This window comes from Neurospora tetraspora (genome assembly GCF_033439725.1).
Source record: "Neurospora tetraspora strain CBS 560.94 chromosome Unknown B0H65scaffold_8, whole genome shotgun sequence".
In the NCBI taxonomy this organism is placed as follows: Eukaryota; Fungi; Ascomycota; class Sordariomycetes; order Sordariales; family Sordariaceae; genus Neurospora; species Neurospora tetraspora.
In genome coordinates this window covers 1,533,453-1,546,351 of record NW_026944390.1, presented here as the reverse complement: position 1 = coordinate 1,546,351, position 12,899 = coordinate 1,533,453, and the positions used below count along the sequence as shown (strand labels likewise).

Here is a 12,899-nt window from a genome sequence, read left to right as displayed (position 1 = left end):
ATTCGTTAGGAGATTGTAGTAATTGCGTTCTTGCTCGTTCGCGGGGGCGGCGGATTAATAGCGATTGAAATTCAGCGAAAGGAATTATATTCCGTTTAAGAGTAATTATTCGAACCGGACTTAAAGGTATTTTACTAGCGATTTTATTCAAATCCCGTTAACGCTAGTTATTTTGGTCGGCTAGGTTAGAAATTTAATTTACTTGGGCGAATATGCGACGTACGGCGGGCGGGCGGCGAGGTATATTAATAAACGCGAATACTACGAGGTCGAGGATACTCAATAAAACAATAATAAAGACGATAGATAATCGCTGTAAATAATCGTTTAATACTAAGGTAAGACCTCGCAATAGCTTTATTTAATTGCGTATAAGACTAACGATTACTAATAGATTGCGCGACGGTGGCGGCGGTTGGGCAGCGATGTGCACGGTGTGTTGGCGCGGCTGGGCGGCTGGGCGGCTTACTTAGCGATAAATGTGGGGGGGACTATATGCGCACGGAAATGGGTCTATTTGTCCATGGTTTCCGAGGAAGAATCAGGCCGTTTTGGAATTCCGGTGAATTACGAGCGGATTACGGACTGGTCGAGCGATAGCGTGGTGTTTTTTGGTACTGTACTGTAGCGTCCAACGCTACGGAGATGCGGAGGTAATGCTCTGAGGAGTGGAGAGGCGGAAGCGAACGGCAACGTTCCTGGAAGCATGGCGCCAATGGAGATGCTTGTTTGGACAGAGGGAGGGGAGGAGTCGCCAGGGTGGCTTGCCAGGGGCCCATTCTTGAAATTCTGGGAGTTCCGGGTGATTTTCCCATTTGAACCATAGCCCCGCAAAGGACTCGTCGAATGGAACGGCCTCTGAGCATGTTTGACGCCCGGGCTGTTCCCGGTTCGCCAGAACGGTCAGAACCCAACCGAGCTCCTGGGGTCTGAAACGGTGTTGTCCCGGGGAGACGGAATCGGTCAACAACCACCGGCGGGGTCACGTTCCAATGGGCCGCTCGGAGTGACGGAGTCTCAGTCTGCGCTGTTGATTGTGTGCTGACTGCTGACTGCGGGATGAACAAAGAGGGCACAAACGGCGACGGGATGAGCCGTGGTCATCTTTTTATACCTCGCCTCCAACTGACGCCATACGGAGATGCTTTTGTCAACACCAGCCTTTCCTTTTGTTGATGTTTTCCAAAACGCTTCTACCCGTTCCCCTGAAAAGAAAGACCCACTCGTAGCCAACGCAAGGGAACCTTGACTTGCGAACTGAAGGCGTCTGAGCCTCGGCGGGTTTTCTTCAACGTTGAGATTCCCGGGCCATTGCGCCGGGACAGCTCTCCAGTCTCCAGCTGTACCCACAACAGGATCTTGGGGTTACAATATGACACTGGTCGCGACACCCCAAAAGATCACACACTCATGATTGATTCAAATGCCCGATATTTTGACTGATGCCGTTGTGCCCGGATTGGCGGTCCTGGCGGTCCTGGCGGTCTTGGGCATCATGATGTCCAGGAGATTGGGTTAATTATGGTGAACTCGGGAGGCTGCGATGAAGACTCGTCGTTGCGGTCCACTTGGCTCGATTGCTGCGACCAGGCCTCCTTCTGACAGCAGAGAAAAACCTCACCAAGCACCCGACACTGACAGTCTATGGTGAAGCTAACGTGCGCTAATGATAAGCGGTGGGCGGCCCAAAGGAACAAATGGTACCAGATGGCTGTTTTGGCCGGCGCCTGTCCCCGGGTCCCACAACTGGCATGGTGCCAGAGGCTAGAGCGTCACGAACTTCTGCTAGCGCGCTGCACCCATCCCTTGCTTCCAACCCGTGAAGATGAATGAATGGCTTCACTTTTTGGGTGTCTCGGGTCACGGTCACCCACAAAGCGCAGGTGTCACTGGCGTGAGGCTGGGACGGCATCGTGATGTCCACCTTCCACAATGGAGTACCGGCAGAGGTGTTTTTGTTAGTTCACGGCTGGGCTCCGTCTGTTCCTGCGCTGACCGAGGGTTTTCGGGGACCAGCTGCTGTTTTTCTTGGACTAGAGGGCAAAACGATGTGTAGATGTGTGTGCTATGGAGAAAAAGCTAGAGCTAAGAGGGAAAAGAAATATAGAGGGCTAAAATATAGGAGAAGGGTGTAAGGGCTGGACCTATACGATAAGATAAGGGTGGTAGGACAGACCCCGCCCGATAATACGCCCCCGTAGCCCGAAACAAGTCTTAGGGACTATTATAAGTAAATAAATAATAATATTATAGTATTAATAGAATTTAATCCCCCCATAGTACCTTCTTAGACTCCAGTCCCAATATTGAAATAAATCTCCTATATTTATCCGCCTTCAATAGTTTCGTTAATTTATTTGTAATTATATCCTCTCCTTTGATATGAATGATATCAAATTCCGTTACTTCGACGTTGTTAATAATCTATTTGAACCTTATATTTATATACTTTTTCTTTCCTAGTATTTTCTAATTTAAGATCTTATTTCGACTATTCTTACTATTTATATACAATACTTTCAAAGGAGGTTGTATATGACCTAGCTCTTCTAGTATATATACAATCTATTGCAAAAGTTTTGTAGTCGGGACGAGGTTGGTAAACTCCGCCTCTATTATATTCGTTATTACGAAAACCTATTTTTTCAATTTTTAAAATACTAGTCTTCTAATTAGAAAAATTGTATAACCGCTAATATTGTATCGAATTGCTAGATCGTTAGTAAACGAAGCATTTTTAAATGCCTTTAAATCTATATCATTTAGTAAGATCCTCCCTCTTAGGATTATACCCGTATTAATAGTCTTCGTTAAATAACGGAAAAAGTATTTTATAATTATTATTAAGTTTATTGTAGGTATTGCGTTTGCTTCGCAAAGTTTGTTGATTATAAAGGTAATATCCGGTTGTATACCTATTGAAAGGTAATTAAGGCTCTCTGTTTTTTGATATATTTTTTCTATTGTTTTAGTAATTTATTTCCCATTTTGTAGTTTCTAACCTTAATGTCCTAAGGCTATAGTGTATTGATTCTATATAAGTTATTGTAGCTAAATTTCTTAATTAGGACTTTCGTATATTTAGTTTAAAATATAAAAATTATCCTTTCTTCCTTATTCCTTATAATATCGAAGCTTAAAAAGGTCTTTACTTCCCTTAAATATTTGAGCTGAAAATGTACAAGTAGCTAATCCTTAATATTAAAAATAATAAATTATAAGGGTATTATAATTAGAAAATTATTAATATAGAGTATTAATAATGCTCTTAGCTTCGTATTATTGAAGAAGTATGTGCTGTTGCTGACCGGTTTGAAACCCAACCTTATTAAGATGGGAAAAAGTATTTAGAATTAGTAGAGAGGACTCTTCTTAAATCTATACAGCGCTCGTCGAAATAAGTAAATTAATTTAGTCTTCTTATCTTTTAGTCCCTTTTCGAGACTTATTGGCTATTTAATATAATACTTTTTACCTTCGGGTATTAAAGTATTTAGAAACGCTGTATTAAAGTTAAATTGTTAATATTCTAAATTTAGAATTATTATCATAGTTAAAAATATTTTTATATTAGTGGCGTTGGTAATTATAGCGTAAATTTCCTCTAAATCCTAAGAGCCCTATTCGAAGTTACTATATATTATTTATCTAATTTTGGGATTTTTTATTTTTTATTTTAAGTTATCTTTTTTATTATAAACTCATTTTCTTGGTAAAACTATTATATTTGGGGTTATTAGAATTAAGGTGTAAACTCCCCTATTCTTTAGCACCCTAACCTGCTTTTTTATAGTTAGTTTTTAGTAAATTTCGAAGTTTCCTCGTTTTCTTATTTGGTTATAGTTTTTGGGAATATTCTAGTAAGCATCGAAGTCGTATGTTATTTTAACCGCCGTTAAATATAGTAATTTGATATTTTATTAAATAATTCCCTTCTTTTATAAACTATAGTAGAAAGAAGGAATTATTGGATTACTATATTTATTTTTTTAAACCGTACGGTTACTATCGATTACTTTTATTTTATTAGTTATATTGGCTAATATTAGTGCTATTCGTTTTCGGGCTTTACTAGAGGTTGTTATTTCCGTTATTTTGAACTTCTGGTTCCGATATTAGAACTTCCGGTATTATTGTTGGGATTTTTAATTCCGGGGATATTTGGTATTATTTCGTTATTGGAGCTTCCGCCCCCGAAGATATTTAAATTTAATTTGGGAATATTTTGTTGTCCTCTGTATTTTTTATTATTAATTTCCTAGTTAGAGGATTGGGTATTAATTATTGATATAATTAGTTATAAGGAGAGGGAATAGATATTTCTTTATTAAGGTTGTAAAGGTTAATAAAGAATAAATTTATAAACAATTTATTAAATAGTAAATCTTCCTCTTTATATTCTATTTCGTCCCTTTTAATATTATTTAATAATTCTAGTATATCTTTATTATTATTAAAGGATTAAAACGATAAGCTGCCTTCTTCTTCGTTTTGCTCTACCGATTATATAATGCTCTATAGTATTGATTACTATAGTTACTGTATTGTATCCTTTATTAGTATTGGTGTATTTCCTTCTTTGCTTTTTAATATTGAATTTTCTTCTATTAATTTGTCCTCCGGTCTTATAATTGGGTTCGTTAGTCCTATAAGTGGATTGATCAGGCTTATAGGAGTAGTTATCAGTCTTAGAGATGGATTCGTCAGGTTTATGGATGGTGTTATCGGAATGTTAAGAACGAAGGCTGGTGTAATATTTAGCGACGGCGTGGGTAGGGTGGTCGTTTTTGGCGGTGCCTTTTGGGTAATACCTAAAATAGTTTTAGGCGTAAAATCTTTTTCTTACTCTTTTTATTCTTATTCTTCTTATTGAAATAATGATTTTATTAGTTAATTCCTTATTATAGTTATCTAGACTTGCTTTTTGCTTTCGAGTACTTCTTTTACCTGTTCGATAGATTGATTTGAGAATATAATAGTATAGTTAAGTTTCTTTTCTTCAGGGCTTTCTTTAGGAGAGGTTTTAAAGAATTGTATTATATTCGCTTTAATTAGTTATTTGAATTCTGGATCTTAGATGAGGAAAATCCTTTTATTAAAATTGCTGTATTTTATTAAATGGCTTCACTTTGAGCGCTTTGTAAATTTGTTTCCTTGTACCCTTTTTTCTTTCTTAATGTAATAGTAGGCTATATAATAGTACGTGCGAAGGTGCTTAATATTGGGTTTGGGGTTTAGAATGCTTACTACTCTGCTTAGAACTTTGTATGGATTAATATAGTCCTTATTCGATTTCGTAGGCAGTAAATTCATTACCTTAATAATAGAATTAATAATTAACGGTTATAATTCGATGGGGATATTGTATTTAAGAATAATTGCCTTCGTTTTCTCTATTATTACTCTTTTAATTCTTTCCGGTATACTATTTATTTATAGAATGTATATTAGGGTTTTTAATATTTCAATACCTTTTTGCCTTCCTTAGGTTACGATAGAATTGTTTTAAAAAGTTTTAGAATTAAAATTAAATTTTATATTTTTATTAAAATTTAAGACTTTTACTTTTAGTTTAATTTGAAGCTCTACCTACTTCTTCTACTTTTTAATAGCTATTAAATTATCCCTCTTTTCTTTAATTATTTTAATTTAGTAGAAATTATTTATTATATAGATAAAGTAAATTATATATTTATAACCTATATAGCTAGTAATATTATAACATTATATATCGATTCTTATAGATTCTAAAGGTTTTATCGCTACCGGGTTAAATATTTTATAAATAATATTGGTTAATTTACTACGTAAATAAATATTATATTCAGCTTTAGTATTGTTAGTTAGTTTTACACCGGCGTTTTTATAGGCTTTCAAGATTTAATCCTTTCTTATATATATTAAACGTCGGTATATTGTATTGTAATTCATTGTTACTATTAAAGTTAAATTGGGTATTTAATTTCGGTATTTTTAATCGATCTCCTTTAGTAGCGAAACTAGTCGAACTTGTAGGTTATTTACTTAATAGTATTATATTTATTATCACTAATACGGTCCTTTGTTGAATAAGATTTTATTTATTACTATATCTTAAATTATATTATTATCAGCTAAATGAATTATTATTATAAGGTTAGTTAATATTAATGGAGAGTAAATTATATCCTTAATTTTAATAAGAATATAATCCCTTAATATTATTAGTAGCCGTAATTTAATTATTCTAATGTAATAAAATTTTAATAATTAGCCGTTACTTATTTAATAATTTACCAACTTTAATAAGGGGTATAATTTAGTAAATTATTTAATGTTGTTAAAAATATTTAACACGTAACCGCAATTAAATATTATTATATCTTTTTATATTAAATACGAAGTTGCTTCGAGAGTTTATTAGACTTTAACGAAATTAAATTGAACGTTATTACTATTCTATATATATTTAGAAGTAAGCGGTTCTAAATTTGTTAAGAATTCTAATCAAAATCCTCTAAGAAGTTATCATTAAAGGATAGACTATTTAAGTTGAATAGTAAATTAGAATTGATAGCAGAGGTCGCTGGGTTGTGGATATTGGAGCTATTGCTCGAAACTGCTGCCGTTGTACTAATTTTCTTCTTTTCTTTTATCGCTTTATTTTTGTTCTTTTATTTATCTGGAGCTTTCTTAAAATTATATTACTAGTAATTAGGATACTCCAGGGCGCGATAATAATTATATAGGAAGTATTTTTGGCCCTTAATAATCTTCTTATTATATATTTTGTAGGTAGTAGGGTTTTCATCGTTATTAATACCCTTAATCTTTATAATTTTGGTCTCGACTTTAGTAAAGATTATATTATTGAGAAACTTCTTAGTATTGGTTAAAGTCGATAATTAGTTTAGGAAAGTCTTGGTAGTAAGAAGGCCTTTATTTAAATTGGCGGCCTAGAACTTAATATTAATAGGGTAAGAATATTTAAAAATATTAAATAAGTTTATTAATTCGACGAAATTATTAATTTGGTAACTGATATCCTTAATATATTTACGAAGGGTTTAGTAGCGTATAAGAAAGGATTCGAGGGATCTAAAACAAGAATGTTTGAAGGTTTAATATTTATTGAGAACGTTATTTTTAGTTTCATTAGTTACATTAGAAATATTATCGCGGATAAGATTATATAAATATTTAGGATTATCGTTATCCTCGTCTTAACTATTAATTACGAAAACGGATTAAATAGTTTTGTTATTAATAATTGAATAAATAACGTTTTTAATTTTGGCATAGTCTATATATTATTTAGTTAAAGCCTTTATATCCTCCCATTTAATTATATTCTTTATTTTAAGAACGGGGATTGAAATTGTAATATAAGGTTTTAAGCCGAAGGAAGCCAATTGAATTCGTAAAGTACGAATTTAAATATTAAAAATAAATTTACCCTTAAGGGGAATTAAATTTAAAGTTATATTATATTCTATAGTATTATTCTACTAGTCGATATAGCCGAAGTTCACGGGAAGATTTATTAAGTTAACGGGCGGGGTTATAATTTTAGGGACCGAAATCTTTGGAATTGCAATCTTAAGGATTAATATCGAGGTTATAATTTATAGAAGTAAGAGAATTATTGAATTATTAAGAATTTTTATTCAGTTGTAAGCTAAGGTCGATAGAATTAATTTTATCGGCGGGTAGGGTTCGTAATACGTTAATAGAGCTAATTTTTATCGGCGGGGTTATTATAATACGGTGTATACGCAACGATTATATACTACGATGGTAACTTAATTAATTTTTTAGATACGCGTAAGGGTAGTGAAAGTGATACAATTTAGTATCATTAGAGGGTTTATAACCTTTTAGACTTGAGAGTAAAATGATATATAAATATATGTACTATAGAGAAAAAATTAGAATTAAGAGGGAAAAGAAATGTAGAGGGCTAAAATATAGGAGAAGGGTGTGAGGGCTGGACCTACACGACAAGACAAGGGTGGTGGGACAGACCCCACCCGACAACAGTTTTTGGCTAGGAAACGCCCGGGAAACGACTGGGTATGTTTCCCGGTTACCACCCAGTCCCACGGCATGCCACGGTCTGCCACCGGGCCAGTCAGAGCATTGCTGCGCGTACGGACAACGCACGGAAACGCAGTAAAGCGGCGTATTGCATGATACAATACCGTACCTTTCAGCGATACTGTGCTTTACCGCCAGGGGCCGCTTCTTGTCTAGTCCTACTTGGGCGTGTTTTGCAGCCATCAATTCCATGATTGCACCGTACCACCGTTCCATTGTTCCGTTTTGACAGGCATTCGTGCCATTCCCACCCCACTTGGCGGTCTCCACGGGATTCACTGCTCCTCCCGTCCCTGTTCCCGCATGCCTGTAGCCTGTCAGTGGACAGCTCAAGGCCGTCCAAGGCAGTCTGCAGTTTGGGGTTTCCCAGCCGTTCTCGTACCCCGTACCCCCCTGGGCTCCTCCCCGGCCGCCCAGTTCCCTTTTCTTTCCCTCAATCCCACTTCCCAAGAACGAGGAACCCTCTCCTCTCTTTCCTTATCCACACAACAGGACAACACACATAAGCCGTGTGTGTATGTCTGTCAACAACCAAGCTCGACAACAATTTCTCCGAGCACAGAGGAGGCAGTGATCGACGGGGATTGGTTGGAATTGCGGCGTTTTGGGTCCACCTCACCTATTGATCCCAAGGGCTTGGAACCGAATCATATCAGCAACAACAACCACCAACAACACGACTCGACCACCACTACTACTATACATCAACTCATTTCAGCAAAACCGACTACAGTTGTACCAACTCATCCTAAACAAACCGACCCTATGATCAAGAACAACGCCATCGTCATGAGCTCGGCTACACAGGGGGGACCCGTGGTCCCAAAGGAGGAGAAGAAGGGTTTCGGCAAGGTCTTGGCAAGAGTGAAGACGGTTCTGAGAACGAAGCGACTTTCGACCAGCGGCGCAAAGGCCGATCCCGCTGCTACCGCCGATAAGAAGGGCAAGGAAACCGCCAAGAGGTAAGGCCTATTTCTTTCTGGGACTGCTGGGGAGGAGTTGTTATTGGGCACGGGCTGGCATACCGTCCGTCAGCTTTGAGCTTGATCCACCCAATGCGATTGTTCACGATGCATTTCACTGTGCTTCACTTAATCACTTAAAACAATCTCTAACAAATGACTATAGCACCACCAAGACCGCCCCTGCTGCTGCTGCGGCCAAGGCTGTTGACCCCAATGCCCAAGAGGTCCCTCGCGCTCAGTTGTTCGAGGAGCGTGCCAAGAAGCTCGGTGAGCTCTATGGCTTGGAGCTGAAGCCTAGCGAGTGGCACTCGACTGAGGGCCATGCTCTCCGTGTTGAGAAGCCCATCAAGATGCGTGTCCACCGCAAGTGCCACCAATGCGACACCTCGTTCGGAGCTTCCAAGGAATGCTCCAAGTGCAAGCATACGCGGTGCAAGCAGTGCCCTCGTATCCCGTCCAAGAAGTCCGAGGCCGAGAGGGAGGAGAGCAGGAAGAAGCGCGCACAGATAATCAAGGACCGTGCCGAGAACGCCCCCATCATCCCCGACTGGAACCCGAAGTCCGAGAAGAACCTCGTCCTCAGACGTCCCGCCAAGACTGGAGCTCAAGATTTGGTTCACAAGAAGCCTCGCCAACGCGTGCGCAGGACTTGCTGCGGCTGCAAGAGCCTCTTCACTTCTGGAAACAAGACTTGCCAGGGATGCCAGCACGTCCGTTGCACGGAATGCCCTCGGGATCCGTAAGTTTACCGCACATTCATGACCTAAAAGGTAGTTTTGCTGACCCCTTGAACAGATCAAAGAAGGACAAGTACCCCTATGGCTATCCTGGAGACCAGCCCGGAAAACGCCAGGCTCACTTTGAATGCAAGTCCTGCAAGAACATCTTCGCCTCGGAGCCACATGTCACCACCTGTCCCAAGTGCTTTAACAGAGACTGCGAACGACTTGCGCCGAAGCGGGTGGAACCTCAACCCGATCCCGAAGCTTGGAAGAGCATACAAGCAAAACTTGAGGCGATGAAGCTCAAGTAACATGATACGTTTCAGTGTCCTTGTCGCTCTGTTAGGAGGGAAAAAAAGGAGGATATTAGAACACGATGAAAATGAAGGTTTAAGCGAAGAAAGCTGACGATATCGTTTTTGTTTTTTTCTGGATTTGTTTTGCTCTTTTTGTTTTGCTGTTTTTGGCTCGCTATTAACCAGACTCTTTCGCAAGAGATACATGCATTCATTCTCAAAGGCCACACAACCACCATCATTAGCATCGATATGAGACACGCGCATGTTAACGACTCTGATCCTATTTTATCGCATATTTCTCGTCATTCACTACGTCGGCGCTCGATTTGATACCCAACTTTACGGATCCTGCATATCAACTGCGAAATCTGGGGAGAGAACACAACCTGTCTGGTGAAAGGAAACAGCAAATGAATGGAGGAAAGGTGTCCCTCATAGGTTCCCTGTGGTCATGGAAGGGAAACACTAGGACACATTTCTCTATAGGTACAATATATCGAGCTGTTTCATAAAACAAAGTTCCTACACTCTTCGCCCATAAAGTATTATGATTGATTCCCGAACTGCTTCTATCGTCCTCCCATCCCACTGGGGCTCTATCCGTGATTTTCACCAAAAGTCACCACCCACTCCTTGTGATCCCAGGAACGCAAACGCTTCGCACACCACCAGGATCACACACCAGTAGCCTTTACCATAATCGGCGATCGTGCACCTGCAATACTACATCGCGACACACACACAGGCGCACACACAGACGCACACAACGAAAATTCCCAACAACCACTTAACAGTTGGCGGTTACCGATCCCGCTACCCGCTTGCCAGTCAAGTGTACTAATGCCAGCTAATAGACTTATTCGCCACCTCATCAACACACATCACACAAACAACTCCCGTCTTTACCCCTTACGCTTACGCCCTTTGCCCCCTTCTGTTCTCTGTCCACTCAGTCTCTCAACCGTTGTATGGGTACCACTTCCGAAGCCCGTAGCCAGGCAATCGGCAGAAGCCCCGACTTTTTGTGATTCTCACAGGAGGTCGTTCCGAGCTCAACCCGGAAGTGAGGCCGTTGGCCTCCGTCTCATTGGCTCTTGTTTCCCCCGAGCCGCCCCTCCTTTTCTGCTTTTTTTTTGGGGGGGGGGGGGGGGGGGATTTGTACCTGAGTCACTTTGCCTCAGTCTTGCTTGGATTGGTGTTACACAGAATGATAAAGAATGAAGCAAGCAAGAGAAAGGGGTGCTTGGGACTCGTTGCAGTTGGCGAGTCGGCGGCTCCGAGGAGACGGTTTAACTGCTACACGTGTACGCAGTAGTCGTGCTAGTGTAGTGTAGTGTAGTGTAGTGTAGCTAGGGCGGGACCGAACCAGCCAGCTGGCAACGACGCATGGAAGCACAAGTTGAAAAAAAAACAATCCTTTCAGCTACTGGAATGAAATGGATTGCGATAGGCATGTGTTCGTTGTCATTGAACCCGACTCCGCTGCACTACCCGGCGGCCCCGTTGACCGTTACCGTTACCGTTACCGTTGAGTCTCCACGAGTCCCGACGAGTCCCGACAAGTCCAGTCCCTACCCGCTCAACATCCGCCCACCTCCACCGCCGGCCGAACCCGTCAACTCCATCAAACCCCGTTGAACCCGCCTGCCCGCCAGTCCAGCGAGCGAGACCCCGTTTCCTCGGACCCGACTCCCCGGGCCTGGGTCTGGGAGGTCTGGGTCTTTCGCTAGAGGTCTCGCGACACGTGTAATGAAAATGCCAATGATGAGACAGGACAATATTATTTGCGGGACGAGCCTCTGAGCGATAGACGGGTCTGGACTTGAGACTATTTGGTGAGCCCTGACAGTAGTCCCTGACAGTGATTCCCTGAAAGACAGCGCCGCTGCCCGTCCCGGAAGTTTTGAATAGGACCCGCGGTGTTGGTTGAGCTGTTGGTTGGAAGGGCTGCTGTCTCCCCTGCCGGGACATGATTATGACACGGAGCGAGACATGGAGCGAAGCGAGGGCGACCCTTTATACGAAAACCGTACGAGAACAAACACAGTCCTAAGGCTTATGGCCCAGAGTGGAAAGGATGGAATGGAGGGACTGGAGGTTCTCATTGAGTTTACGAACGGATGCTCGAAGGGATGGGGCAACTAGATGTACAGCTTGCTGTAGTTACAATACAAAATCTTCCGACCCGAATTGGAAGAGTTCATCAGGTTGACTTTGAAGTGTTGTGGTTATTCTTGGCTCCCGTCTTTGCGAAGATCATTGCCTTCCACGTGGAACGGTTCTAAAGTGGGATGGCAGAGATGGGAAAGGATCGTCGACTAAGCGGCGGGATGCTTGGCGGGTCAGTCGAAGGCGGCGGCGACGGCGGAGAACGACGGGAGAGCATCAAACGTTAACGACGACAAACTTGTGAACGTCGCCAATCCTTCTGTATACTGGAGACATCGAGCATTGCATTCTTGAATCTTTGAATTTCACCAACACCTCGTCAAAGTCAACCCAACCAGTGCCGTTGGAAACATTCCCGACGACCAGACGACGACAATGACAAGGCAAGGGTCACCGCCCGGTTGGGTCCTGTTGGCATGTTGGCAAGGGCATCTCGTGTTCACCGGGCTCACGGGCTCGCTCACTTTGATCCCTTGACCTGGCTTGACCTGGTAAGCTTGGCAAGCCTGATTGTCGGGAATGTCATGGGGAGTCCAGGTGAACTTCCCCTTCCCTTGCTCACCTTGTCGCTTTCGCTCCACATCTGGCAACCTGGCTGCTTACCTTGGCCAGACTACCGGATGACCGAGGCTTACAGCATTACAAATGCTTTATGGTGAATGACATGA

At 41.1% G+C, this 12,899-nt stretch overlaps 2 protein-coding genes across 2 annotated transcripts; one reads left to right on the top strand and one right to left on the bottom strand.

The window, feature by feature from the left end:
* Nucleotides 1–8,841: 8,841 nt before the first annotated feature.
* B0H65DRAFT_552706 (uncharacterized protein) lies at nucleotides 8,842–10,074 on the top strand (the record flags this gene model as incomplete). Its single annotated transcript, XM_062829908.1, has 3 exons — nucleotides 8,842–9,038; nucleotides 9,205–9,780; nucleotides 9,837–10,074. The coding sequence occupies 3 exons, from the start codon at nucleotides 8,842–8,844 to the stop codon at nucleotides 10,072–10,074; spliced, it is 1,011 nt and encodes a 336-aa protein (XP_062677683.1).
* A 1,281-nt stretch (nucleotides 10,075–11,355) lies between these two features.
* B0H65DRAFT_478147 (uncharacterized protein) lies at nucleotides 11,356–12,164 on the bottom strand. The gene has a single exon (XM_062827466.1). The coding sequence runs from the start codon at nucleotides 12,031–12,033 to the stop codon at nucleotides 11,527–11,529; it is 507 nt and encodes a 168-aa protein (XP_062677682.1). The 5' UTR covers nucleotides 12,034–12,164; the 3' UTR covers nucleotides 11,356–11,526.
* Nucleotides 12,165–12,899: the final 735 nt, after the last annotated feature.

Excerpts from the sequence above, each read along its gene's own strand:
- B0H65DRAFT_478147 (XM_062827466.1), bottom strand. The coding sequence starts at position 12,033 with ATGTCCCGGCAGGGGAGACAGCAGCCCTTCCAACCAACAGCTCAACCA.